The sequence below is a fragment of the Oncorhynchus clarkii genome, chromosome 26 (genome assembly GCF_045791955.1).
Source record: "Oncorhynchus clarkii lewisi isolate Uvic-CL-2024 chromosome 26, UVic_Ocla_1.0, whole genome shotgun sequence".
Classification (NCBI taxonomy): Eukaryota; Metazoa; Chordata; class Actinopteri; order Salmoniformes; family Salmonidae; genus Oncorhynchus; species Oncorhynchus clarkii.
In genome coordinates, this window is record NC_092172.1 from 25,969,759 (window position 1) to 25,997,717 (window position 27,959).

The 27,959-nt window shown below is 44.5% G+C and overlaps 3 protein-coding genes and 1 pseudogene across 4 annotated transcripts in view; 2 read left to right on the forward strand and 2 right to left on the reverse strand.

Annotated features, from left to right (window-relative positions):
* Window positions 1-16,880, reverse strand: part of LOC139385232 (Wilms tumor protein 1-interacting protein homolog) — a 42,008-nt gene extending 25,128 nt beyond the window's left edge. The window contains exon 1 of the mRNA XM_071130370.1: window positions 15,218-16,880. Within this exon, the coding sequence (XP_070986471.1) occupies window positions 15,218-16,733 (1,516 nt within the window). The 5' untranslated portion in view covers window positions 16,734-16,880. The remainder of the gene's footprint in view (window positions 1-15,217) is intronic.
* A 2,041-nt stretch (window positions 16,881-18,921) lies between these two features.
* On the reverse strand, window positions 18,922-21,379 carry LOC139385123 (short chain dehydrogenase/reductase family 42E, member 1). The gene is made up of 3 exons (XM_071130194.1): window positions 21,313-21,379; window positions 20,847-20,912; window positions 18,922-20,220 (listed from the first exon to the last, which is right to left on the reverse strand). The coding sequence occupies exons 2-3, from the start codon at window positions 20,906-20,908 to the stop codon at window positions 19,122-19,124; spliced, it is 1,161 nt and encodes a 386-aa protein (XP_070986295.1). The 5' UTR covers window positions 20,909-20,912; window positions 21,313-21,379; the 3' UTR covers window positions 18,922-19,121.
* LOC139384592 (arylamine N-acetyltransferase, pineal gland isozyme NAT-10-like) lies at window positions 21,021-24,457 on the forward strand (annotated as a pseudogene).
* Window positions 24,458-24,855: 398 nt separating this feature from the next.
* On the forward strand, window positions 24,856-27,699 carry LOC139384765 (nuclear envelope phosphatase-regulatory subunit 1). 2 transcript variants are annotated; one of them, XM_071129639.1, is made up of 6 exons: window positions 24,856-24,974; window positions 25,763-25,834; window positions 26,060-26,133; window positions 26,276-26,385; window positions 27,041-27,095; window positions 27,260-27,699. In XM_071129639.1, exons 1-6 carry the CDS (start codon window positions 24,938-24,940, stop codon window positions 27,299-27,301), a joined length of 390 nt encoding a protein of 129 aa, XP_070985740.1. In that variant the 5' UTR covers window positions 24,856-24,937; the 3' UTR covers window positions 27,302-27,699. The 2 variants fall into 2 exon arrangements, with proteins under 2 accessions (XP_070985740.1, XP_070985741.1); XM_071129640.1 differs by having other exon boundaries at window positions 24,883-24,962; window positions 27,260-27,522.
* The last annotated feature ends 260 nt before the right edge of the window (window positions 27,700-27,959 follow it).

Here is a 27,959-nt window from a genome sequence, read left to right on the forward strand (position 1 = left end):
GTGAAACCCTCCTTCCATCAGCAAGGGCATTGAAGATGAAACGTACCTGGGTCTTTCAGCATGACAATGATCCCAAACACACCGCCCAGGCAACGAAGGAGTGGCTTCGTAAGAAGCATTTCAAGGTCCTGGAGTGGCCTAGCCAGTCTCCAGATCTCAACCCCAAAGAAAATCTTTGGAGGGAGTTGAAAGTCCGTGTTGCCCAGCAACAGCCCCAAAACATCACTGCTCTAGATCTGCATGGAGGAATGGGCCAAAATACCAGCAACAGTGTGTGAAAACCCTGTGAAGACTTACAGAAAACGTTTGTCCTCTGTCATTGCCAACAAAGGGTATATAACAAAGTATTGAGATAAACTTTTGTTATTGACCAAATACTTATTTTCCACCATAATTTGCAAATAAATTCATAAAAAATCCTACAATGTGATTTTCTGGATATTTTTTTCTCATTTTGTCTGTCATAGTTGAAGTGTACCTATGATGAAAATTACAGGCCTCTCTCATCTTTTTAAGTGGGAGAACTTGCACAATTGGTGGCTGACTAAATACTTTTTTGCCCCACTGTATATATGAGAGAGAGACTGTATGTTTTATTGTCACATACACATAGTAGTACGGTTAAGAACCTTGCTGAAGGTTACTGGCCCAATGCTGTGACCGCTAGGCTACCTACATAATGTAAACGTGGTCATTGATTATAATCTGCATTGCCTCAGTTGACAGCAGTTAGACTCTCTTGATTACGCCAAGGCTGCTGGTCGATCTGTACTACCTCCAAACTCCAAGCCCAGCATACTACTCTAGTTTGGTCTGGTCTGCAAAATATCTCACTGCTAATGGTCTTTAAATACTCCCCCACTGTTCCAGAACTTCCAGGAATATTTCTGAACATGTTTAAGTTTTTCCCATAATTGGGGCATTGGCATCGAACAATTCCATGAACAGTGTGGACAAACTGTTGGCTGCCATACAATTTAAACACATGGATCTGCACTGATAATGGCAGGTCCTGAAAATGTAATGGCACCTCTGTTATACCATCTGTACCACACTTGCACCTCTTCTGCTCTGCTTTGAAAAGATGGAGATACAGGCTGGAGAAATGTGAAGCTAGCAGTGACAAGTCTTCACAAGGTTTACAAGGCAAAGGCTATCTGTGGTCTCTGATCTCGAAGTGTCTGAACTTTGAGTGCAAGGCCCAAGTGCTCCCGGGGAGTAGAGCTGAAATGTGTTATAGTGAAGTGGTTGATTTTTGGAGGGAATGTGGACTCCCACCACTTGACGATATCTCTGCTAAGCAGGTCATTATCACAACCCCCCCCACACACATACACACAGTTTATTGTGCATTCTCCAGACCAAGGTCTCCTCCAGCTATCTCAGTCCCATTCTGCTGCATTCCAGACTCATGCACTTGCCTGAAGCCTCCTCTGTCTACTACGGTATCTGACTACGAGACAGATAGCGGTACTGAGATGTTTACAGGGGAATATGCTGACAATGAGGTAGGATAGAGCAACATTCTTAGAGGCTTTGTTGAACTGTTATCGTCTGAATACTCATAGGAGCAACTGCCCCAATCCTGTCCTCTCTCTGCCTTTGTTTATTTTCCACTATACTTTATTTCCACTGAAGTTTAAGGCTTTGCTTATTTCCACTGTACTTCTATAGTACAATCCTGCTGGAGCTTCAGTCAGAATTGTAAACAAAACAATGGACCATGTCCATGTGCACACCGCCAGGTACATGTCCATGTGCACACCGCCAGGTACATGTCCATGTGCACACCTCCAGGTACATGTCCATGTGCACACCGCCAGGTACATGTCCATGTGTACACCGCCAGGTACATGTCCATGTGCACACCGCCAGGTACATGTCCATGTGCACACCGCCAGGTACATGTCCATGTGCACACCGCTAGGTACATGTCCATGTGCACACCGCCAGGTACATGTCCATGTGCACACCGCCAGGTACATGTCCATGTGCACACCGCCAGGTACATGTCCATGTGCACACCGACCAGGTACATGTCCATGTGCACACCGACCAGGTACATGTCCATGTGTACACCGCCAGGTACATGTCCATGTGCACACCTCCAGGTACATGTCCATGTGCAGATCTCCAGGTACATGTCCATGTGCACACCTCCAGGTACATGTCCATGTGCACACCGCCAGGTACATATCCATGTGCACACCTCCAGGTACATGTCCATGTGCACACCGCCAGGTACATGTCCATATGCACACCGCCAGGTACATGTCCATGTGCACACCTCCAGGTACATGTCCATGGGCACACCTCCAGGTACATGTCCATGTGCACACCTCCAGGTACATGTCCATGTGTACACCGCCAGGTACATGTCCATGTGCACACCTCCAGGTACATGTCCATGTGCACACCGACCAGGTACATGTCCATGTGCACACCAACATGGAAAAGGCCATGTGCACACCGCCAGGTACATGTCCATGTGCACACCGCCAGGTACATGTCCATGTGCACACCGCCAGGTACATGTCCATGTGCACACCTCCAGGTACCTGTCCATGTGCACACCGCCAGGTACATGTCCATGTGCAGACCTCCAGGTACATGTCCATGTGCAGATCTCCAGGTACATGTCCATGTGCACACCGCCAGGTACAGGAAAAACTGAACAGAATAGGGAACTTGCTACAAGCTAAGGAAAAGTTCATGGCATTTTGAGCCAAGTTGACTTGAGATGATTTCCCATAAATGTTGCTGTTAAGCCTAAAAGGCCCTCTAAAACGGATGTGGACAGTGTTTACATGACTGAAGGGACTAGAGAGTGGGTTAGGGAGAGAGAGGGACTGAGCAAGAAAAGTCTAATTTGTTGTTAATTTAAAGCAGATCACCAAGTGTCTGGTGCCTCCACCGTGGGTACATCATGTCCAGTGTGCTCAGGACAGGACAACACCACTGGACACATCTGGAGAAGAAAGAACATTGCCCTTCATCGTTAGTAGCACACTCAGTGATGCTGCCCATAACTCAGAGAGTTCCACACCTTTGGGGACCAGGGGTGTAGTACTGCCGGAGTGTGAAGGAGTGGCGCTCCCTCACTTTTTTCAATTTGAAAATACACGCAGATGGTAAAACTATTTCTGGAAGATAAATTTGGATAAATTCGAAATAAATTATATTTAATTACCACAAAAATTCCATGAAAAACAATAGATTGACAAACCAAATAAATATGTTTAGCAGCCTAGAGGTAGGAAAATGGTGGTTTGTTCCCTTCCTTCTCTCTGGTGGTGAGAATGATAAAGAACTATAAGCTGTGTGTGTGTGCACTGTGGAAGCCCGTCGGAGGATGGACCACTTTGGCCCAATGAGAACGTTGAAAAACAACATTTCCCTGTGTGTCTGTCTTGATGTTCATAAAACTCCATGGACCCACCCCTCTTCCGCAGTGGAACACAGAACGATAATTGACCACTTGGTCACAGCAACATCGTTCTGCCGAGGGCAGCCAAACCAGAGTAGCCACCGCAAAGCCTGAGAGCCTGACCTTCTCTGAAAGTAGATTGGCTATTAGTTGAGACGCAGGGCCCGTTCTAGCTTAGTATGTTAGGATGGGCAATTGGAACTGTGAATTGGGCCAAGTTTGAGGAAATAATGCATTTAGGTTATAGTTTATTGTGATGCATGAATACATCACACTAACATCATGATTTTATGGTGGTTTAAAAAAAATATTGCCTGCAATTCTACATTATAATGATTTATATTCACTTCTTGGTCAATTGATTTGATAATATGTTAATTCTATGAATTGATAGTTCACCCCTGTTTTATTTTATTCTGTAATAGGGTATATTGATTGTGTTCAAGCAAATCCAATCAATGTTTATTTATGATACAGCATGTAAGCTACACAATACAATGAAATGCCTACTCTATATAAAACTCTCCTCGCAAGCAGTGCAATGATATTAAGCTAAGTACACTGCTCAAAAAATAAAGGGAACACTAAAATAACACATCCTAGATCGGAATGAATGAAATATTCTTATTAAATACTTTTTTCTTTACATAGTTGAATGTGCTGACAACAAAATCACACAAAAATGATCAATGGAAATCAAATATATCAACCCATGGAGGTCTGGATTTGGAGTCACACTCAAAATTAAAGTGGAAAACCACACTACAGGCTGATCCAACTTTGATGTAATGTCCTTAAAACAAGTCAAAATGAGGCTCAGTAGTGTGTGTGGCCTCCACGTGCCTGTATGACCTCCCTACAACACCTTGGCATGCTCCTGATGAGGTGGCGGATGGTCTCCTGAGGGATCTCCTCCCAGACCTAAAGCATCCGCCAACTCTTGGACAGTTTGTGGTGCGAGACATGATGTCCCAGATGTGCTCAATTGGATTCAGGTCTGGGGAACGGGCGGGCCAGTCCATAGCATCAATGCCTTCATCTTGCAGGAACTGCTGACACACTCCCGCCACATGAGGTCTAGCATTGTCTTGCATTAGGAGGAACCCAGGGCCAACCGCACCAGCATATGGTCTCACAAGGGGTCTGAGGATCTCATCTCGGTACCTAATGACAGTCAGGCTACCTCTGGCGAGCACATGGAGGGCTGTGCAGCCCCCCAAAGAAATGCCACCCCACACCATGACTGACCCACCGCCAAACCGGTCATGCTGGAGGATGTTGCAGGCAGCAGAACGTTCTCCACGGCGTCTCCAGACTCTGTCACGTCTGTCACATGTGCTCAGTGTGAACCTGCTTTCATTTGTGAAGAGCACAGGGCGCCAGTGGCAAATTTGCCAATCTTGGTGTTCTCTGGCAAATGCCAAACGTCCTGCACGGTGTTGGGCTGTAAGCACAACCCCCACCTGTGGACGTCGGGCCCTCATACCACCCTCATGGAGTCTGTTTCTGACCGTGTGAGCAGACACATGCACATTTGTGGCCTGCTGGAGGTCATTTTGCAGGGCTCTGGCAGTGCTCCTCCTGCTCCTCCTTGCACAAAGGCGGCGGTAGCGGTCCTGCTGATGGGTTGTTGCCCTCCTCCTATACCATGTAGTATTGTTCCTGAACTGGCCAAATGGAGGAGCTATCCTTCAGCACCACAAGTTGGTTTAACTACTTTAAGATCATTGTGCGCTCCTGGCGTTTTCCTTTCAACACTACGAAGAGCACTCCAATTGCTTAAAATAAATCTCATCAAGATCTGTTGTCAACACCGAATAATCATACTCATCACTTATTACTATTATTACAAATAGAAGACTATCACTTCACACAACGATACTTGTTTAGTAAAGTTAGAACAAAGCTGAATCCATGTCTAGCAATTTCACATAACAAAACTAAATATTATAGCATAGTAAGCCTACAATGTTATTGTTACACCAAAAACACCTCCTCATTTCTAATGACATTTTAGGATGGTTAGCTGAAGCTGAATTGTCATGTACTGTCATGTTGTGTCTTGTCTCTGTCCTTTCCCTTCACCCTGTCTCCCTCTGCTGGTCGTTGTTAGGTTACCTTTTCTCCCCCGCTTTCCCCCAGCTGTTCCTTGTCTCCTCTAACTACCCATTCACCCCGTTTCCCACCTGTTCCCTTTTTCCCTCTGATTAGGTCCCTATATCTCTCTCTGTTTCTGTTCCTGTCCTTGTCGGATTCTTGTTTGTTGTGTTTCATGCCGGAGCCAGACTATCGTCATGTTTGCTGTAACCTTGTCCTGTCCTGTCGGAATCTGCCGGTCTATCTGAGCCTACCTATGTTTGGTTATTAAAGAAGCTCTGTTTAAGTTAGTTCGCTTTTGGGTCCTCATTCACTCACCATAACAGAAGAATCCGACCAAGAATGGACCCAGCGACTTCGGATCCTCTCCACTCAGCCGTCGGGATCCAGGGAGCGATGCTAGGCAGACACGAGCAGGAAGTGTCTGCTGCTCGACATGCCGTTGAGACCCTGGCCACCCAAGTCTCCAACCTCACAGAACAGGTTCACCATCTCCGCCTCGATCCACCGGCCACTTCCAGGGCTTTCGAATCTCCGGAGCCCAGAATCAATAACCCGCCGTGTTACTCTGGGGAGCCCACTGAATGCCGCTCGTTCCTCACCCAGTGTGATATTGTGTTTTCTCTCCAGCCCAACACTTACTCCAGGAGCACTGCTCGTGTCGCCTACGTCATATCTCTCCTTATTGGACGGGCTCGTGAGTGGGGCACGGCAATCTGGGAGGCAAGGGCTGAGTGTACTAACCAGTATCAAGACTTTAAGGAGGAGATGATACGGGTTTTTGATCGATCTGTTTTTGGGGAGGAGGCTTCCAGGGCCCTGTCTTCCCTATGTCAAGGCAATCGATCCATAACAGACTACTCTATTGAGTTTCGCACTCTTGCTGTCTCCAGTGGCTGGAACGAGCCGGCCTTGCTCGCTCGTCTTCTGGAGGGTTTCCGCGCAGAGGTAAAGGATGAGATTCTCTCCCGGGAGGTTCCTTCCAGCGTGGATTCCTTGATTGAACTCGCTATTCGCATTGAGCGACGGGTTGATCTTCGTCACCGAGCTCGTGGAAAGGAGCTCGCGCTCTCCGTCGCCTCCCTCTCCGCATCACTACCATCTTCCTCTGCCGGCTCGGGTGCTGAGCCCATGCAGCTGGGAGGTATCCGCATCTCGACTAAGGAGAGGGAACGGAGAATCACCAACCGCCTCTGTCTCTATTGCGGTTCCGCTGGTCATTTTGTCACTTCATGTCCAGTAAAAGGCCAGAGCTCGTCAGTAAGCGGAGGGCTACTGGTGAGCGCTACTACTCCTGTCTCTCCTTCAAGATCCTGCACTACCTTGTCGGTCCATCTACGCTGGACCGGTTCGTCAGCTTCCTGCAGTGCCTTAATAGACTCTGGGGCGGAGGGCTGTTTTATGGACGAGACCTGGGCTCGGGAACATGACATTCCTCACAGACAGTTAAAGGAGCCCACGGCCTTGTTCGCCCTGGATGGTAGTCCTCTCCCCAGGATTCAGCGTGAGACGCTACCTTTAACCCTCACTGTTTCTGGTAATCATAGTGAAACCATTTCTTTTTTAATTTTTCGTTCACCTTTTACACCTGTTGTTTTGGGCCATCCCTGGCTAGTTTGTCATAATCCTTCCATTAATTGGTCTAGTAATTCTATCCTCTCCTGGAACGTCTCTTGTCATGTGAAATGTTTAATGTCTGCTATCCCTCCTGTTTCCTCTGTCTCTTCTTCACAGGAGGAGCCTGGTGATTTGACAGGGGTGCCGGAGGAATATCACGATCTGCGCACGGTGTTCAGTCGGTCCAGGGCCACCTCTCTTCCTCCACACCGGTCGTATGATTGTAGTATTGATCTCCTTCCGGGAACCACCCCCCCCCGGGGTAGACTATACTCTCTGTCGGCTCCCGAACGTAAGGCTCTCGAAGATTATTTGTCTGTAGCTCTTGACGCCGGTACCATAGTCCCCTCCTCCTCTCCCGCCGGAGCGGGGGTTTTTTTTGTCAAGAAGAAGGACGGGTCTCTGCGCCCCTGCATAGATTATCGAGGGCTGAATGACATAACAGTGAAGAATCGTTATCCGCTTCCTCTTATGTCTTCAGCCTTCGAGATCCTGCAGGGAGCCAGGTTTTTCACTAAGTTGGACCTTCGTAACGCTTACCATCTCGTGCGCATCAGGGAGGGGGACGAGTGGAAGACGGCGTTTAACACTCCGTTAGGGCACTTTGAATACCGGGTTCTTCCTTTCGGCCTCGCTAACGCTCCAGCTGTCTTTCAGGCATTAGTCAATGATGTCCTGAGAGACATGCTGAACATCTTTGTTTTCGTTTACCTTGACGATATCCTGATTTTTTCACCGTCACTCCAGATTCATGTTCAGCACGTTCGACGTGTCCTCCAGCGCCTTTTAGAGAATTGTCTTTTTGTGAAGGCTGAGAAGTGCACTTTTCATGCCTCCTCCGTCACATTTCTCGGTTCTGTTATTTCCGCTGAAGGCATTAAGATGGATCCCGCTAAGGTCCAAGCTGTCATTGATTGGCCCGTCCCTAAGTCACGCGTCGAGCTGCAGCGCTTTCTCGGCTTCGCGAACTTCTATCGTCGTTTCATCCGTAATTTCGGTCAGGTGGCAGCTCCTCTCACAGCCCTTACTTCTGTCAAGACGTGCTTTAAGTGGTCCGTTTCCGCCCAGGGAGCTTTTGATCTCCTCAAGAATCGTTTTACATCCGCTCCTATCCTTGTTACACCTGACGTCTCTAGACAGTTCGTTGTCGAGGTTGACGCGTCAGAGGTGGGCGTGGGAGCCATCCTTTCTCAGCGCTCCCTCTCTGACGACAAGGTCCACCCATGCGCGTATTTTTCTCATCGCCTGTCGCCGTCGGAACGTAACTATGATGTGGGTAACCGCGAACTGCTCGCCATCCGGTTAGCCCTAGGCGAATGGCGACAGTGGTTGGAGGGGGCGACCGTTCCTTTTGTCGTTTGGACTGACCATAGGAACCTTGAGTACATCCGTTCTGCCAAAACGACTTAATGCGCGTCAGGCGCGTTGGGCGCTGTTTTTCGCTCGTTTCGAGTTCGTGATTTCTTATCGTCCGGGCTCTAAGAACACCAAGCCTGATGCTTTGTCTCGTCTCTTCAGTTCTTCAGTAGCCTCCACTGACCCCGAGGGGATTCTCCCTGAGGGGCGTGTTGTCGGGTTGACTGTCTGGGGAATTGAGAGGCAGGTAAAACAAGCGCTCACTCACACTCCGTCGCCGCGCGCTTGTCCTAGGAACCTTCTTTTCGTTCCCGTTCCTACTCGTCTGGCCGTTCTTCAGTGGGCTCACTCTGCCAAGTTAGCCGGCCACCCTGGCGTTCGGGGTACGCTTGCTTCCATTCGCCAGCGTTTTTGGTGGCCCACCCGGGAGCATGACACGCGTCGTTTCGTGGCTGCTTGTTCGGTCTGCGCGCAGACTAAGTCCGGTAACTCTCCTCCTGCCGGCCGTCTCAGGCCGCTTCCTATTCCCTCTCGACCGTGGTCTCACATCGCCTTAGATTTTGTCACCGGACTGCCTTCGTCAGCGGGGAAGACTGTTATTCTTACGGTTGTCGATAGGTTCTCTAAGGCGGCTCATTTCATTCCCCTTGCTAAGCTTCCTTCTGCTAAAGAGACGGCACAAATCATCATCGAGAATGTTTTCAGAATTCATGGCCTTCCGTCAGACGTCGTTTCGGACAGAGGTCCGCAATTCACGTCTCAATTTTGGAGGGAGTTTTGCCGTTTGATTGGGGCTTCCGTCAGTCTCTCGTCCGGCTTTCACCCCCAGTCTAACGGTCAAGCAGAACGGGCCAATCAGACTATTGGTCGCATCTTACGCAGTCTTTCTTTTCGTAACCCTGCGTCTTGGTCAGAACAGCTCCCCTGGGCAGAATACGCCCACAACTCGCTTCCTTCGTCTGCGACCGGGCTATCTCCTTTTCAGAGTAGCCTCGGGTACCAGCCTCCGCTGTTCTCATCTCAGTTCGCCGAGTCCAGCGTCCCCTCCGCTCAGGCTTTTGTCCAACGTTGCGAGCGCACCTGGAAGAGGGTCAGGTCTGCACTTTGCCGTTATAGGACGCAGACTGTGAGGGCTGCTAATAAGCGTAGAACTAAGAGTCCTAGATATTGTCGCGGTCAGAGAGTTTGGCTCTCCACTCAGAACCTTCCCCTTAAGACGGCTTCTCGCAAGTTGACCCCGCGGTTCATTGGTCCGTTCCGTATTTCTCGGGTCATTAATCCTGTCGCAGTTCGACTTCTTCTTCCGCGATACCTTCGTCGCGTCCACCCGGTCTTCCATGTCTCCTGCATCAAGCCCGTCCTTCGCGCCCCCGCTCGTCTTCCCCCCCCCCCCCCCCATCCTTGTCGAGGGCGCACCCATCTACAGGGTCCGTAGAATTTTGGACATGCGTCCTCGGGGCCGTGGTCACCAGTACCTCGTAGATTGGGAGGGGTACGGTCCTGAGGAGAGGAGTTGGGTTCCCTCTCGGGACGTGCTGGACCGTGCGCTGATCGAGGATTTCCTCCGTTGCCGCCAGGTTTCCTCCTCGAGTGCGCCAGGAGGCGCTCGGTGAGTGGGGGGGTACTGTCATGTACTGTCATGTTGTGTCTTGTCTCTGTCCTTTCCCTTCACCCTGTCTCCCTCTGCTGGTCGTTGTTAGGTTACCTTTTCTCCCCCGCTTTCCCCCAGCTGTTCCTTGTCTCCTCTAACTACCCATTCACCCCGTTTCCCACCTGTTCCCTTTTTCCCTCTGATTAGGTCCCTATATCTCTCTCTGTTTCTGTTCCTGTCCTTGTCGGATTCTTGTTTGTTGTGTTTCATGCCGGAGCCAGACTATCGTCATGTTTGCTGTAACCTTGTCCTGTCCTGTCGGAATCTGCCGGTCTATCTGAGCCTACCTATGTTTGGTTATTAAAGAAGCTCTGTTTAAGTTAGTTCGCTTTTGGGTCCTCATTCACTCACCATAACATGAATAGTCCAAAAGAAATCCACATGTGTCAACTCAGTAGCGCACGCCACTAGGCAGGATATACCCTTTGATTGAAACAAAGGCTAATGGTTTGTTATCACAATCTACTCTAATTCGCTCATAAAACAGTAGGCTAATGGTTTGTTATCACAATCTACTCTAATTCGCTCATAAAACAGTAGGCTAATAGTTTGTTAACACAATCTACTCTAATTGGCTCATAAAACCGTTGGCTAAGACTTTGTTATCACAATCTACTCTAATTCGCTCATAAAACAGTAGGCTAATAATTTGTTATCACAATCTACTCTAATTCTCTCATAAAACAGTAGACTAATAGTTTGTTAACACAATCCACTCTAATTCTCTCATAAAACAGTAGGCTAATAGTTTATCACAATCTACTCTAATTCGCTCATAAAACAGTAGGCTAATAGTTTTATCACAATCTACTCTATTTCACTCATAAAACAGTAGGCCAATAATTTGTTATCACAATCTACTCTAATTTTCTCATAAAACAGTAGGTTAATAGTTTGTTAACACAATCAACTCTAATTGGCTCATAAAACAGTAGGCTAATAGTTTGTTAACACAATCTACTCAAATTTGCTCATAAAACAGTAGACTAATAGTTTGTTATCACAATCTACTCTAATTGGCTCATAAAACAGTAGGCTAATAGTTTATCACAATCTACTCTAATTCGCTCATAAAACAGTAGGCTAATAGTTTTATCACAATCTACTCTATTTCACTCATAAAACAGTAGGCCAATAATTTGTTATCACAATCTACTCTAATTTTCTCATAAAACAGTAGGTTAATAGTTTGTTAACACAATCAACTCTAATTGGCTCATAAAACAGTAGGCTAATAGTTTATCACAATCTACTCTAATTGGCTCATAAAACAGTAGGCTAATAGTTTTCTATCACAGTCTACTCTAATTGGCTCATAAAACAGTAGGCTAATAGTTTGTTGTAACAATCTACTCTAATTGGCTCATAAAACAGTAGGTTAATAGTTTGTTAACACAATCTACTCTAATTGGCTCATAAAACAGTAGGCTAATAGTTTGTTGTAACAATCTACTCTAATTGGCTCATAAAACAGTAGGTTAATAGTTTGCTATCACAATCTACTCTAATTGGCTCATAAAACAGTAGGCTAATAGTTTGTTGTAACAATCTACTCTAATTGGCTCATAAAACAGTAGGCTAATAGTTTGTTACCACAATCTACTCTAATTGGCTCATAAAACAGTAGGCTAATAGTTTGTTGTAACAATCTACTCTAATTGGCTCATAAAACAGTAGGCTAATAGTTTGTTGTAACAATCTACTCTAATTGGCTCATAAAACAGTAGGCTAATTCAGAAAGCTCTAATACCATTCCCATGAAACTGATTGAGATCAAACAAATGATTGGCATGGAGATGCCGTTTGGACGTTTCAGCTGCAAAATGTGAAGAATAATCATTCACGATGGACAGTGATGATGGCCTATTTGAAATGAGGTAGCCTATGCCTAACTTAGGTTTGAGAGCATTAAAAATATAACATTTTCTTTGGACCATATGGTTAGGCAAAGGCAGATGTTGCAATTGTAGAATGCATTTTATGCATATTCTATAATGATAGGCTATTCAATTGGCTACATCTGTCGGTACAAACTTTGAATGAGTAAATAATGATGTAATTTACATTTATATTTTGGCGCTCCCTCACCTAAAAATAGCAGTACACCACTGTTGGGGACATGTGAAATACACTATTATGCTACATAAGCAAGAATGGAAGTAATAAGAAATAGTAACATTCAATTTGTTTGTGTACTTGAAATCAGTATGTTGATGTACCTGCAATGTTTGTCCAAAACCTAGATGTTAGAGAAATGGCATGAAACTGGAAATGAGGCAGAAACTCTATCTGAAAATCTCTCACAATATTTAAGTGATTATGCTGTGTTCTGTTGTTGTTTAGGCAGGCCAGGGACAGTGTGTTCTCTCTACTCATGGTCTGTTGTTGGAAGGGTAATGGCAGCATTCTAAACACTTCCCATATTCATGATAGGGAGCTAAAAAAATACTCACACTTCACTAATGAGAGTGAATTTGTGATTAAGCTAATGCATCATGAACATGTATAATTAATGTGAGCTATGTTCACGTATCAACTGACACAAGGGTTACCAATGGCCTTAAAACATTTAGCTGCCTATTTGTTTTGTGTATTCATAAGTGTATTTGTCAAAAGAGCAATTGTATCTGCTCCATTTAGCTCTAAGCCATACATTGTAGCTCAGACTGCCCTCCAGAGCGGCTGCAGCGAGAATTGAGAGTTGGGGTGACTGACACCACCACCAACACAGTAAAAGTTGACCAAACCCTTTCTGAGTCAACCATGTAGCATTACTATACCGTCATTATTATTCTGAGCAGGTGATCAGACTTGACCCCCGACCGCCATGTCTGGCCTGCGAGCCAAGATCGTGTGCCAAGTGTCTGGTGCTGCCCGACTCCCCACTGGCTGGTTAATGAAGGGCTTCGTGGGGGGGTCTGGGCGGGGGCGAGTCGGGGGCGGGGCGGCTCTGCTCTGGAGGCCTCAATGCTGGTCTGTCCCGGGCCAGCTGTTGATTCACAGCTCCTTCGCCACCACAACAAACAGAGGCCACACAGGGGCCTGCAGTGAGGCAGAGCACAGAGCAGAGCAACGCAGTGTGACAGCACAGACCTCAAAGCCGGGGGCGATCAATTTCTCCACTGTCGCCATGGAAACAGAGCTGGCTCTCTCTCTCTCTCTCTCTTGGCCCAGCGTACTGTGAGGGGCTTCTGTCTGCTACATTCTACAGCTCTCACCTGCTCCTCTGTGACAAATGAACAGCCGTCTCAGCGTCACTCTGAGCCAGCCAGCGCACTGGACGAAAACAAAATCAAACCACTGTTCTGTTCTCAGACCCGCAGCCATTTGTCCATCAGCACATTCAATAGGTGAATAGATTCTCCCTACTTTTCCTGTGGGAGGGGAGAGTTTACACCTTCAAAAACAATGATTTCAAGTCTCAGGGAGGGAATATGCTGCAAAAAGTTTCAGCTCAGAGCACTCATGGAGAAAAAAGGAACAAAAAAAATATATCTTATGGAATGCACAGAGAGAAACGGCAGAGAGAAGTCTTCCAGAGAATGCCCGCTGCAGTGTCCGACTTGCCGGGCGTTTTCACCAAACAGCAAGACCACTGAATCACTGAAGGGTATCTACTCGCTCCCTGGGACAGAACAGAAGGTTCCATTCAGCCCCACTCAGCGCTGTGTAAACGTTAGCTCTGCCAAAACAGAAATGTGTATTTCCCTGCAAAAGCCACTCTTATCTGCCACAGAGGGAGTCGTTGTTGGCATTATAGAATACATGTTAGTTGTTAAGGTTGCAACCAGCCACTAGATGAGATGACAACAAAGCTCAGTGAAGCTAGGCTGAAGTCATGTTCAACGGCCCCTTTTAACTACATGACGATTAAACAGACAAGCATTACAAGCTCCACAACTACACTGGAATAGTAAACAATGGATTTACTTAGCACTACAAAATAGCTGCTTTGTAGTAACATGAGTAACAATTAATAACACCTGACTTGTTACACATAAGAACATCCCTGTTATGTCAATATGTAATGTAGTTAGGCTGTTATTACTATGTTCTTACACTATTGTTATTACACTTGCTGTGCAAGGTACAGAGATGGAGATCAGGACTGTGATTTTATAATGAAAAGTATCCCCAGTAACTCTCTGGACAGAATTCCCCCACCCCCCACCTCACCTCACAAAACACCCAAGGACTTGAGGCAAAGGGCTACCTCAGGCGTGACCAGCCAGTTCTGATTGATCAGTGGCAGGGCTGCTGTTTGACCAATCAGCCGGCTCCATGGACAAAATGGGCCTGATCACTCAGTTAATGCTCCAGTTAGCCTAACGCCACCTCAGCCTCCCACGATACCAAACACACCAAATATTATGACAACACAAAATGTAATGTGAAGATAATATTCTTAAACTTGAAAAATGTATGTTTAGTTTTTGCACTGCGCTCTAAGAGGTTAAAGCCCATGCTTCAAATAAACTAAAATGATCTTCAGTGTAAACACATTATCAAAGGGAAAATATTTATTAGGTAAATCAACTAGAACCAGTGATGAGATGTTTGTGTCAAGCAATAAAATGAGGTGTTATAATTGAAAATGTTTCCAAATCTCCATGGCCTGACCTGTGTTGTGCTGTCCTGTGTTGTGCCAATCAGCTATAATGAGGTTAGTGACCCAGCTGAAGATGAAGTAACCCAGTGAAGCCCATCAACTGACTTCACACATGTATGGACCACAGGGCACCAGAGTTCAAGTTCATAACCATGAGGGTTATTATCAGACCACCAAACACATGGAACGTGGAGGATCTAGTCTGGCCCTTTTACATTTTTACCTGACTAATTCATTTGACTTTGTGTAAGAATAGCCTAATTCTGACCTCTTATTGAGACATGTTTAGGGAGCTGTCATAAGTTTACAAGTAGTCTAAAAAAAAAGATATACCAAGATCAATCAAAATATTGTTTCATTTCATTTTTTGTTTTTCTATTTTAAAGCTTTATTCTCACTTCATTGCACTCTCATACTGTTCCTTATAATCAACAGTGTTCATAGGAGGAGTTACACTTACCAAAGTATTCTTTTTTCATGTGCATTTCTAACTCCTTCTCCAGCTCCAAGGTGAGTGCTTCCAGACTCCTTTCTGCTTGGCTTGGGCCACTTTCCCGGCATGGGGTCACCTGGTAAGGTAGTTTAAACCTCTGCCCTGAGGCTGGAGTTTTCGTATGGAGCCCATAAGAAGATGATGGTGATCCAGCGGTCACCTCTGTGTTCATCCCTGCCTGGGTTGACTGTTGTGGTGCATGCAGTGGCAAGGCCTCTGGCATCCCAGAGAGCGCTTGGAGATGGATACGACTATGAACACCGTTGGTATCGCCACAATCTTGTGTTAGTATGTCCTCCTGCAAACCAGTCCCCAGCATTGAGGACCTGGGTGAAGGCAGTTGGAGATCTGGGTAGGTGCTCATAGATCCCCTGGAGCTCTGGGAACTTCTGGAACTGTGACTGGAGATACTGGACCGGGGACTAACGACGCAGTTAGCTATTGTCCCGGGTCTTGCGCACCCGTCCTGGCTGCAGATGCTTGACCGGGGACTGGCCACCGGCATGCCATGCAAAACTGCACCCTCCAGATCATGGTTCTCCACAGGCATGTAACGCGAATCTGAATAGCTAGAGCGTGGACTGGTGGTACAAGAATACTGGCTCGCCGTGCTGGACCTGGGGCTGATGTGCCTTTGGTCGTAGCCCATACTGATGCCGCTGGTGCGGTTACTGCTGGGTTTACTGCAGCAGTCATAGCTGTTCAGACTGGCCCTTGGGCTGGAATGTTTACTTGTGTCGCTGGCTGTACTTGCATAGCTAGACCGGGGGCTGAGGGCACTGCTCCCTTCACAGTGTACCAGACTGGACCTGGGACTCGTATACTTGTCTTGCCCGGGTACCACCAGACTCGTGCGCGGGCTACTGATGCTCGACCTCGGGCTTGCATGTTTGCTTTGCTCCTGGGAGGAGAGGGGGGATACGAAACTGGACCGCGGGCTGGTTGCATTGTATCTGCCGTCGTGGTTGGTGGTAACACATATACTGTTGCATCTGTTGCCAGGTGAAGGTACTGGCTTGTTCAAAACCACTCCATCGTACGCGCTACCAGTGCTGTACCTATGCCCCAGCACCTCCAAGGAGTACCTCCTGTGTCGCTCGGACGCGCCGCTATAACACGGCAAAGCAATTTCGGATTTGGTGCAATAGCTATCTTCATTAGGATAAACTGTGTCTCTTTGAGGGGTGCAATAATCCACAGGAACGGCTCTGTTGCCATTCACGGGGCGCACAGGAGCCGCAGTGTACACTTTATTCCCAGTCATGTAATTCTCAACGGTGTGTGTCTGTTGCTGAGGCACAGAGTTGCCATTCATTGTCGTACTTTTCTGCTCGGGTATCGTTGGAGACGAAAAATCCAAATCGGGGTTGATAACCATGTCCCTCCTTAAACTGTACATTCCATCCTTGTATGCTTCATATAAGGAAAGGTCCTCCATTAATTTACTCGCCCGGAGTCCCAAATCTTCCTCATAGTGATCCATGGTTTGCTTCGGAGCCGACGAACAAGTTCAGAGAAAGAGCGCACTAGTCCACAAACCGACTACCGAGTGAGAGATAGCAGTAATTGCATTTCACTTGGAAATCATAACAAAACGCAGGCTCAATCCAGGCATCGTCGCCTGTTTGCTGAACAGCCAGTGTGCTTAGAAATATCGAAGCGTTGCATGATCTTTTTCTTCGAAAACATAAACCCTTATCACAAAGTTTCAACGTAGTTACATTTGTCAACTTCAGTTTTTGTTAAATTGAAAGGTCTTTACAGTCAATGGCGCGCTGCGCGGAGGAATTTTCCCTTGTCAAGTTTTTCTCCAGATTTCCAAAAGAGCCTCACATTTAAATCTGAGGTCGCGAAAATATTGCAATGCACCACTAACAGCCACATCTTACATATTAAAAGAGACAGAGTGCGCCAAAACCCATTTTAAACACAATTTAGCGCAAGGGACTCGTTTGTGGAGAAGGAATGCGAGGAAGTGGACGGGGTGCACTCCGCCTCTCTGGAATGTGGTTAATGCTGGAGCGAAACAATGATTGCGACCAACTCAGCAAGGGGGTGCCTGAGTTTGAAAAAAGAATACTCCCTGGAGAGTACGGCTGTATTCATCTCAGCCTTAAAAAACTGCACAAAGGACCAGTCTCACCTGGCCCAACTTCCTTTGCCCTTTTCGGTTTCGGGACAGAAACAGCTTCACTGTTTTTAGAATGGATGGTTTCTAGAGCATGCTGGACACGTATCAAAGTTTAAGTGCTGGACACAATGTATCACAGTTTAGATGCCGCATGCAGGGAAGGCTTCTCTTCTGTCTATCAACAAAGGGCTTTTGCCACCAATATTATGCATCTCTTATTTGTCGCATAACTCGCATTTATGATTTTGTTCTTGACAGCAAAATATTGCATTCTCGCAAAAACATTGATGTTTTATAAGTTGCAAAAAAGTTTATATAATGTGTGATGATTAAGTTGAGACTTGTCCCCAATTTTTTATGAAGTTAGCCTATTACTTTGTGCAACTCATTACAAACACAAATCACAAATCAAGTCAGTCGTGTAATTTTATTCAATAATATTATGAGACCATTATCCAACTAAAATAAATAAAAATATCCCCTATAGGAAATGTTATTACAGATACCAACAAATTATTGATCCCCATTAGGATTTGGTCACAAAACAACCAGAAAGGTTAGGAATTCAGCAGCACGTCTGATAAAAGATATCACACACTGACAAAAAATCTGTTGGTCATCATGAAACATTTCAAAGTTGTACAGTATAAAAAAAATGCATAAAGTCTTGTGTTAAACATCAATACATTGTCCGTCATATTTCTTATTACCATCTTCAATTGAGATGTAAAAACAAAACGAATGTAAATGTTGGGTCCCACTTTAAATGAAGTACAACTTATAAAGGGTTTTGTATAGCATACATAAAGGCTTCATAAGCACTACATAAATGTGTCACAAATCATCTTTAAGCGTATGTCATCAGGGCGGCAGGTAGCCTAGTGGTTAAAGCATTGGGCCAGTAACCGAGCTGACAAGGTAAAAATCTGTTGTTCTTTCCCTTATAGGAAATGTCATTGTGATGTCATTGTAAATAAGAATTTGTTCCTAACTGACTTGCGTAGTTAAATAAAGGTTACATTTTAAAATAAATAAATAACTGATTAAATTGTGTGTTGTTACATTTGGCAATTCACCCTACAGTGGGAATGGTTGTCACTCTTTATGACATATGGTTATAGATGATTATTTAAGCATTTATCTAGTGCTTATGAAGTCTTTATGTATGATTTATAAGTTGTACTTCATTTAAAGTGGGACCAAATTTTGTTTGTACCAATAGACATCTGCACCAAGAGATGTCTCTTATGCATAATCACGTTTAGAGAAAGTTAGTATATCTAACTAGGTATATATATATTTTCTTTATTTAACTAGGCAAGTCAGTAAATAACAAATTCTTATTTACAATGACGGCCTACCGGGGAACAATGGGTTAACTGCCTTGTTCAGGGGCAGAACGACAGATTTGAGATTCGGGATTCAGGTCGGGATTCGATCTAGCAACCTTTCGGTTACTGGCCCAACGCTCTAACCACTAGGATACCGGTCACCCCCATTGTTGGAATTTACACAAAACACAATCATGGTAATTTATTAAGACAAGGGTATGTGGTCTTTAATTTGAACAGGTCTACTCCAGGTTAATAATATTATTATACATTTTATTTTATTTTTTTACAAATTGCCAACATTATAATTAATAAAAGGAAAACTAAACAATCCATCACCACTAGTATAGCACAAGTTTCAACATTTAAATGTGCCATTGAGATGTATCACTTTATTACTGCCTGCTGATTAACTGCCAACCACTGGGAGGTATGAGAGGGCCAGAGCTACTACAGCTGCTAATAGAAGACCATCTAGTATCAGTCGCTGGAGACGTGAACCCCTAGGTTTTCTTCCGTGACCTCTACTCTTGAACCACTGCACAACTTCCTCCAGGTTATACTCCTGGGGCTCATAACCCAGCTCGGCCTTGGCCTTCGCCATGCTGAAGTAATGAGTCACGCCGGTCTTATACACCTCTGTGCGTGTGAGCAGAGGCTGGAAGTTATAGATTGGGCCGATGAGATGGTGAATCATCTCAGTGAGGAATGCAACAAAGTAAATGAGAGAGAGGGGTAGACGTAGTTTGGGGAAAGAGTAACCCAAACCCTCCACCAGAGGTCTGAAGAACTCAAAGTTGTTGACAGGTCTTCCATCTGAGATGAAGTATGCCTGTCCAGCAGAGCGGTGCTGGTGCTCTGACATCAGAGCCTCTGCAGCCAGTTCGTGTGCAGACACCAGGTTGTCTACATGGACAAACTCCACTAAACTTCTTGGATCTCCATACACAAACCTGAATATCCCCTTCTCTATGTACCCAACGATCCTGGGCAGGTGCCTCTGCTCGCCAGGCCCGTATATACCGGCTGGACGCAGAGCACAGGCCCTCAACACACCTGTCCCATCTTTCAGCTCTGTACCACTAGCTTTCATCACGGCCATCTCAGCTACCGACTTGGTTCTGGAGTAGTGGTCAGGGTGGAGATGGAGAGGTAGGTAGGGGAGGCTTTCGTCACCACCCTCAATGACTTGGCCTCCGAACACTACGTTGAAGGTGCTAGTGTAGATGAGCCTGGAGACTCCAGCCTCTACACAGGCCCTGAGGACATGCTCTGTGCCCTGGACATTCACCTCTTCAATCAGCTTCCTGTTCAGCTGCTCCCTGCCAGACATGCCATAGGAGGCGATGTGGAAAACACAGTCCATGCCAGTGACCGCCTTCTCCACCTGAGCATATTCACGAATATCTCCCTTTAGGAACACAATGCCCTCTGGAACCTCTAGGCTGGGTGGGCTCATATCAAACAGAATGACTTTAGCTCCCTTTTTATGTAGTGAGCAGGCAAGGCTGTAAGAAATGAAGAATAGAGTGATCCTGTTAATCTGGAATATTGGGTAAAGGGAAACCTTTCACATGTAGTGAGGGATATTCAAGGAATGTTCAGTTCAACATTAAAAACGAAATAGGAAAGTCATTAGCCTACTTATGAACAGTGCTTGACTTGGACTGAAATAGGTGCAGATAGTTATTTTGGGTGGCAGTACTGTTTATATTTAGGTGCAGGAGCTCCACAATACTTTTGAGCTCATATTCTATAACAGGAATAGGAGCTTAAGTAGTAGAACATTTGAGGGCTGGTACTCAACTCCGGTGAGCTCCTGTCCAAGTTAAGCACGGCTTATTAAGCTACCATTAGTAAGTCACAACAATTTGTTGTAAGCAGGGATTCAGGGATTCAATTGATGGGGTGATAAGGTTCTGCCACTTTAGTATGTAACACAGAATAAATAGACAATAGTGAATAACATCATTCGAATAACTGGTATGATAACTCCCCCTAGTGGGGTTTAGAACTGCCGTTACCGAATTATTTTGCACATTCACTTGGTAATGTAGAAGTTCTCTTCTGTATTGATGAGATGAAGACTATGTACAGGCAACAATGTAAAATATGTATATTTTGATGGGCTTACCGGAAACCAAAGTATCCACTGCCACCGGTAATCAAAAACGTGCATATTCGCGCCTTTTCCATTTCACTGAAAATAAAACTTGAAGGTCATTGTGCTTGAAATAACACCACACACAGTACCTTCAGAGAGAGCATGAATTAACACATTGAATTTGTAAAAGAGACACGTGCCGAAATGTATAACAACCAGCAGTATAACAACTTGCAACCTCATCACGTCTACAGTAGCCATACTTGTAAGATTATGACCTATTACTTGATAGTGCTACCTTGACGTTTGGCTACATTAGCTTCATGACGCAACATCTGATGCAAACTAGTTTAGCTACATAAGAGTACGACAATGACAGTTGTGTAAACCTGTACCGTATCAATCAGATCGCTGACATATTTTACTGGTCTACAGGCTGTGATCGAGGCTATTGAACATCAAACACTTTAATTTCAATTGAAAAGCAGGCTTTTACCTTGGCGTTATAACGTAGCAACCTTATCGTTGCGGTGTTACAGGCTTACAAACAACTTCCTTGGGCGGAGCTAGTGGAATTCTTGGAAGGAATTGCGAGCGGTTTCATGACTTGTCAGTGCATGGGTTACGCAAACTTCCTACTTTACACTTTTTTCGTGGTAACTCCTCTTTATTGACAGAGAATTAGAGCTTAAAAAAAAAAACAATTTATTTGACCTTTATTTAACAAGTTAGTTAAGAACATTCTTAATTACAATGATGTCCTTGTCGGTCAAACCCTAACCCTGCGACTCTGGGTCAATTGTGCACCGCCTTGTGGGACTCCCAATCATGGCCAGTTGTGATACAGCCTGGAATCGAACCAGGGTCTGTAGTGACACCCCTAGTATTGAGACCACTGAGCTACTCAGGGGTTTTTATATGTTGTCCCTGCCAGGGACCTCATGTTGTCACAGGAACATCCCATTTCAGTGTATCTGAAATGTACAACAGTTCCCATACATACACCACAAGTAGTGATGGGCATTCTAGCTCTTTTCAGTGAGCCGGCTCGTTCGGCTCAGCTCACCAAAAAGAGACGGCTCTTTTAGCTCCCAAACGACTCTTTAAAAAAATATGTTGTATTTTTTCAAGTCAAACAGTTTGCGATAGTTTGACTACGATTGGTGTTAAAACAATTCTAATTAAAGGAAATCTTACTCTACCTTAACCACAATTTATTTAGAAATGCATTGGTTTGTTATGAAAAATAATTATATTAAACATTTACATTTAAAGTGTAACTTAATGTATATAAACAAAGTGCATATAAATCTAACCATTCAAAACAAATACAATCTGAACAGCATAATAATAGAATATTGAACCATATCAAAGAAAAATAAATAACAATGTGCAAAACTGCAGCATCCCACGTAAAACATTCAACTGGTCCCTCTTTTCTCTCTCTTCTTTATTGCCATATAACCAGCAGCACACAGCAATGCTGACTATATTTAGCTTTTATGAAAGATTTGCATTCAGAAATCCAAGTTGCCTCACTTTCGAGGGGCTGATGCGGTTTCTTCCCTCAGTCTCCCTGTCATGACTTTAGTAAGCCGTAGGAAGACAGAAGCCTTGTTCTTCCACCAGCTCAGAGGATCTGCAGATCTCTGGAGGGGCTCCTCCAAATAGGATCGGACCTCCATTATGGCATCTGCTGAGGGATTCCTTCATGCTGCATACCCAGTTGCTCTCTCGTCAAACAGCATCCAAACAGCAGATGTTTGTGGCACTACTGCTGGTGCTTCTGCTCCATCTGATCCCTCTTCTTCCTGTTGCCCTGGTGCCTGAGCCAGCTGACTGCTGGGGCTGTCCCTCCCTGCTGCTGAGGTTATTCTTTGAAGAGCCTCATCAATCGCTCTGGCGTTACTGAAGGCTAACTTCTTAAACCTGGGGTCAAGTGCAGAGGTTTCTGATAGCACGTGATTATATTCCATTCTGTGGAACTTTCTGTCCATTGATGAACATAGGGTGTCCATCAACTCTGTCACGTCCTGTGGTTACATTTGCTTCTCTCTGGCGAATGGCTGTGATTCGCTGCAGACCCTTAACAGGAGTATCATTTTTGAGGCTGTCACATGGCTGAAAAGAGAGAACAGTAACTTATTAGTTCAGGTTTATGTTTTGTCTACGGATACTAAATTCTCATCTACTGCTTATACATATATAATATTGGATTAAATAATGATGTAGTAATAACTGCTTCCTGTACCTTTCACCACTAATCTCCACAATGACCTGCTCAATGGGTTCCAGGACTCTGCACACCTCCACCACTTCCCATTCCTCTTGGGTCAGAGCATCAACAGGTGCATTGACAATGGCCAGGGTAGAGATGATGGCATCCTTTGACTCAAGAAACCGCTTCAACATAAAATGTTGAATTCCACCTTGTAATGCAGTCTTGTTCAGGCCTCAGCTCAGGCATCCCCATCTGGCATTGTGTAGACTTTAGTTTTTCAGCACCTACTGTGCTCCTGTGGAAGTATTCCACAGCTGCTTTCACTTTGTCCACAGTGGGCTTCATCACCTTCAGAGCATCTCTTACAATCAGGTTGATTGTGTGGGCAAGACATGGATGATGGGTCCATTTTAAAATGTTCATGGCTTTGGTTATGTTAGCTGCATTGTCGCTTACAAAACAGACCACTCTTCCATCTACTTGCCATTCTCTGGCCACTCTCAACAGTTCCTCTGCCAAGTTCTCTGAGGTGTGTCTGTCGCTGAACTCAAAGCAGTCCAGAAGACACCTAGACATCGAAAAATCTTCAATGAAGTGACATGTAACCGACATGTAAGAAGTGGTTACCCCTGATGTTCAGCAGTCAGTGGTAAGGCAAACTGCAGCAGCTTTTTGGACTCTTTCCCGCACTGAAGTCTGCGTGCTCTCGTACAGTTGTGGAATAAGTGATTTTGAAAGGATTTTCCTGCTTGGAATTGTGTACATTGGATTTAGACTATTGCTATAATTTATGAAACCTCTGTCCTCCACGAGTGTGTTATGAAAATAACCTCCTCTTTGCTTGGGTGCTAAAAGAGATGTGTTATAATCCAGTAACACTGGGTTCAAGAGTCTACAACAACACCATAAACCAGTTCGGCCCAAAAGACTCTCACCTCATCAACAAGGTAGTTATTGATGGGACTGCTTACATTGCAGACTTTGGGGTATCCTCCCAAATATGGCACCCTCTTGAGCTCGTCTCCGGGAAGGATCCCCTGACGTCTTCCGTCTCATACAAGATGGAGACCTGTGGAAGTTGGAGAAGACTGGTCGAAAGCCTCTGGTTCTCAATGAGGCCTTTGCCAACTCGCCTCTGGTACACAAGAGCCCAACCAAGAAGATCTAAGGCTTCACCCTGGTTCCCCGTGGGTTTGATCAGTTCCTAGAGACTTCCCACTGCCTTCAGACAGATCCAAAGTCTCTATTCACCAACAAGTTCATCTGCTCACTGCAGACGGCTACAGGATTCAGAGCTCTAATTGTCTGGACCTTCAGTGAGGTCACCTACAACAACCAGGATGGTTTTGATGTTTTTGATATGAAAGATATATCTGTTGATGATGTGGATAAAGTGATGAACGAAATGTTTAATGTGTAGTTAGCAAACAAGCTGGTTCCCATAAACAACAAAGCTGGCTACACTATTTAAGAACTTGATTGCATGTAACATTTCATATTTAATGTGATGTAATTGTAACGTAGCCGAGGCAAATCTAGTTGCTGCTACATTGATCAAAGATTCCTCACAACGAGATCAGTGAGATTTACAAAACACATTTAGTATTCTGTCAATATAACAAAATTATTTCACCAGAGTTGTTTGTGCGGTTTTTGAACAGTCAATAAAGATTATTTTAAAACAAATACATATTCAATGGTTATTTAGTCTCTGCAACCTACTTTCAGATCATATCTGAAGAGTGGAAGCGTATGTGCTAGGGGTTGCGCCGAAGCAGTTACTTGTTTAAACCAATCACTGTACATTTTCCGAAATCAGCCAATCCACGTTAAGGTTTTCGCCTGTTCCCAATTGCCCAGGAGAACTAGCTAGCACGTCCACCAGCCGGAGAGAAGAGCAATGAATTCCTTGGAACAGGCCGAAGGTAGTCAACATGGCAAGCAAATTAATTTATTTTCACAAATCATGATGCATGTTATTATAAGTGAAGTTTCGCTATAAAGTAAAACGCACGGTGATAAACGTGCCTTCACAATTCACTTGAGTCGTTTGTTAGCTTGATTAGCCAGCCGCGATGACGTAGCTAGCTAGGCTAACCTTTTCTCTTAAAGGACATTAATTTGTAAATTCGTCAAAATACCAAACTCAAGCTAATTACATTTTTGCTGATTTCCCTCCGCGGGGGTCGACATTAACTTGTACAAAAGGAATGCACACAAAGGCTTGTTAGCTACAATAATTAGCCGGCTTGCTAGCTATGCTTTAAATAGTTAGCATACCGGTAGTTGTTAGCCCCAGAAGACCACCGCTGCACGCTCACCAGGACAGGTAGCGCCAGAACGGTTAACCAATGCAAACGTATCCGCGTACTTTACCCCATTTGATTGATTCTATTTATGTCCAGGTTATCACAAAGGTCGTTAACTATAGGCTTGTTTTGCCAGTCCAAACTAAACATAATTCAGTCCCTTTTGGACAGGCGTCCTCGTGAAGATGTAACGGTTAACCCTGAAGCTACAATTTACTCTTCCAATAGCAATTCAGTGGAATCGGAGCCTTCACTATGCAGTTGTGCTTTATTTACTTTTTGAAATACTCCATCGGTTCCAAACCAATCAAGCACAGCGCATATAAAGGATATTGTATGTTCCTTCAGTGTGGTGTTGATCAAGAACATTGATAGAAATGTAGATGAATGCCCTGACGCACAGCTTGTTTTTGCAGATCTAAAAGCTTTTGAGAGAAGATTAACAGAATACGTCTCCTGTTTGCAACCTGCAACTGGGAGGTGGCGAAGTAAGTTATTGTAGTTCCAACTCTGTCTAACCATAATGAATGACTCTATTGAAACTGTCTAACTATAATCAATGACTACACTGCAACTGTCAAACCATAATCATTTCAAGAGTAAATGGCCTCCCAGCCTGAGTAATTTGTATTTTCTTGTAAAGAATTCAGGCCCACATTATTCTGGCACTTTTTTTGTATGGTGATATAATTCAATATCTCACATTGTTTCAGTGATTCTAATAGTGGTCTCTGTTTGTACTGCAACTGGAGCCTGGAACTGGTTGATAGACCCTGACACACAGAAGGTCAGTATGTTTGTGATGTCAGCTTGATTGTGTATGTGACAAAGTAGGATACCTTTCACACAGACCAGTGTGTTTGTGATTTTAGTTTGGTTGTGTGTGTTTGCCTGTCTAATCTCTCTGTACCTCTGGCTGTCTTTCTCAGGTGTCTTTCTTCTCATCGTTGTGGAACCATCCGTTCTTCACCATCAGCTGCATCACTTTGATCGCTCTGTTCTTTGCTGGAATACACAAACGAGTCGTTGCACCATCAATGTATCCTTCCTCTTGTTTAAAGTTCTACACTTAATATTTTCAGTAGGATTGCGAAGGAGAATTGTCAATATAGTATCCCAGGTCCTTAGATGTTGTACAGGTGAAATTGTGTCATTCCAAACTTTATCCGCAACGTTATATTCCATTTTGTGCAACTCAAGACTTTTCTTCTACCAGCTGTGTTGCGTGGGCTATGTCCGTGTACAATAGGGACTCGCTCGGCCTGCACAGCTGCGTGGGGGAAACAGTGCTACTTGACCAAAATTGATTAAAATGTTGCGGATAAAGTTCGAAATGACACAATTTCATGTGTACAACATCTAAAGACCTACATCACTGTACTGAAAATAATCCTTTAAGTAAATAGTGAAACTGTTGGATGGTAAATGACAGCTATGGACCTGGTGGCCTTAATAATCCTATACATCACTATACTGAGAGCGTGTTTGTTTCCAAAAGTTTTTTTGTTGTTGCTTTTGTTCATGTCGTGTGTGGCCTGATACTGCACAACAAGCAATGAAAAATTGAATCGCTGTTGTGGTTAGTTTCTCAAAAACAAGCCAAATCACAAGAGAAGTGTCTGGACCCTTCTATAACATGCCATTTACATAAAATAGGAAATAGGACAATTCTCCTTTAACTCACTCTCTTTAAGTATTGCAGCTCGCTGTCGGACAGTTTTAGCGGAATACAACATGTCCTGCGATGATGTAAGTTGCATAAATCATCTTTGTTGAGATTACCTTAATTCCTAATCAATTCAATCCAGCTGTCATGTTTTTGGTCATCCATTACATAATTTAAAAGTATGATTTTGAATTATTCCCTGTACATCTATGCATTGTATTGACTTTGATGGTTATGTCTCTTACAGACGGGGAAACTAATTCTCAAACCACGGCCACACATCCAATAACCACAAACTTGGAGAGGTGGGGAAAAAAATGTTCTTAATGACTATGTTGATTCCCACTGAAAGACAGACTGACACAAGGACCAGAATCCTGTTTGGAGGATCTGAAACAATGTAAGAAGGAAGGAGATTGGGGAAATACAGAGGGGTGATTATGTTGTGCTCCATTACGTATTAATGAAGGATTGTGAGGGGAGAGGACATCAAACGCCTTTTTAACAGCATCTCAGTCAGTGTTATGGTTTCCCTTAAAGCTGCTTCTGGGCTCACACACCCTTTGACATAACTCATTCGCCATGAGTTCAGATGTATTTATTTCTAATGATGACATGCATTTGTTTTAGACAAATCTTTCTATTTTTAAACTAATTGTTATATACCTAATAAATACTTGTATGAAATGTGTTTCCTGTGATTTACTTTAGTATGTGGTTGCAACCTGTAGACTTCGCTATGCTTTTATACATGCATTCACAATCTGAAGCAACTTGTTTGAAAGTATCTCCTCAGTGTGTAATTGTCTTTACAGTTATTTGTATTGTATTCATACGTATAAGCATTGTTTAACTATATTCACTGCAAATTAGTTTGTGGTTTTCCAGCCATGTTAGACCAATAATTATTTCAAAGGGAGTAGAAGGATTAATCTATAAAGTGTAAA

Excerpts from the sequence above, each read along its gene's own strand:
- LOC139385123 (XM_071130194.1), bottom strand. The coding sequence starts at position 20,908 with ATGGAAAAGGCGCGAATATGCACGTTTTTGATTACCGGTGGCAGTGGA. Across the intron at positions 20,221-20,846 it reads AGTGGATACTTTGGTTTCCG|CCTTGCCTGCTCACTACATA; the intron begins GTAAGCCCATCA and ends CATTTCTTACAG.
- LOC139384765 (XM_071129639.1), top strand. The coding sequence starts at position 24,938 with ATGAATTCCTTGGAACAGGCCGAAGGTAGTCAACATG. Across the intron at positions 24,975-25,762 it reads GGCCGAAGGTAGTCAACATG|ATCTAAAAGCTTTTGAGAGA; the intron begins GCAAGCAAATTA and ends TTGTTTTTGCAG. Across the intron at positions 26,134-26,275 it reads TAGACCCTGACACACAGAAG|GTGTCTTTCTTCTCATCGTT; the intron begins GTCAGTATGTTT and ends TGTCTTTCTCAG.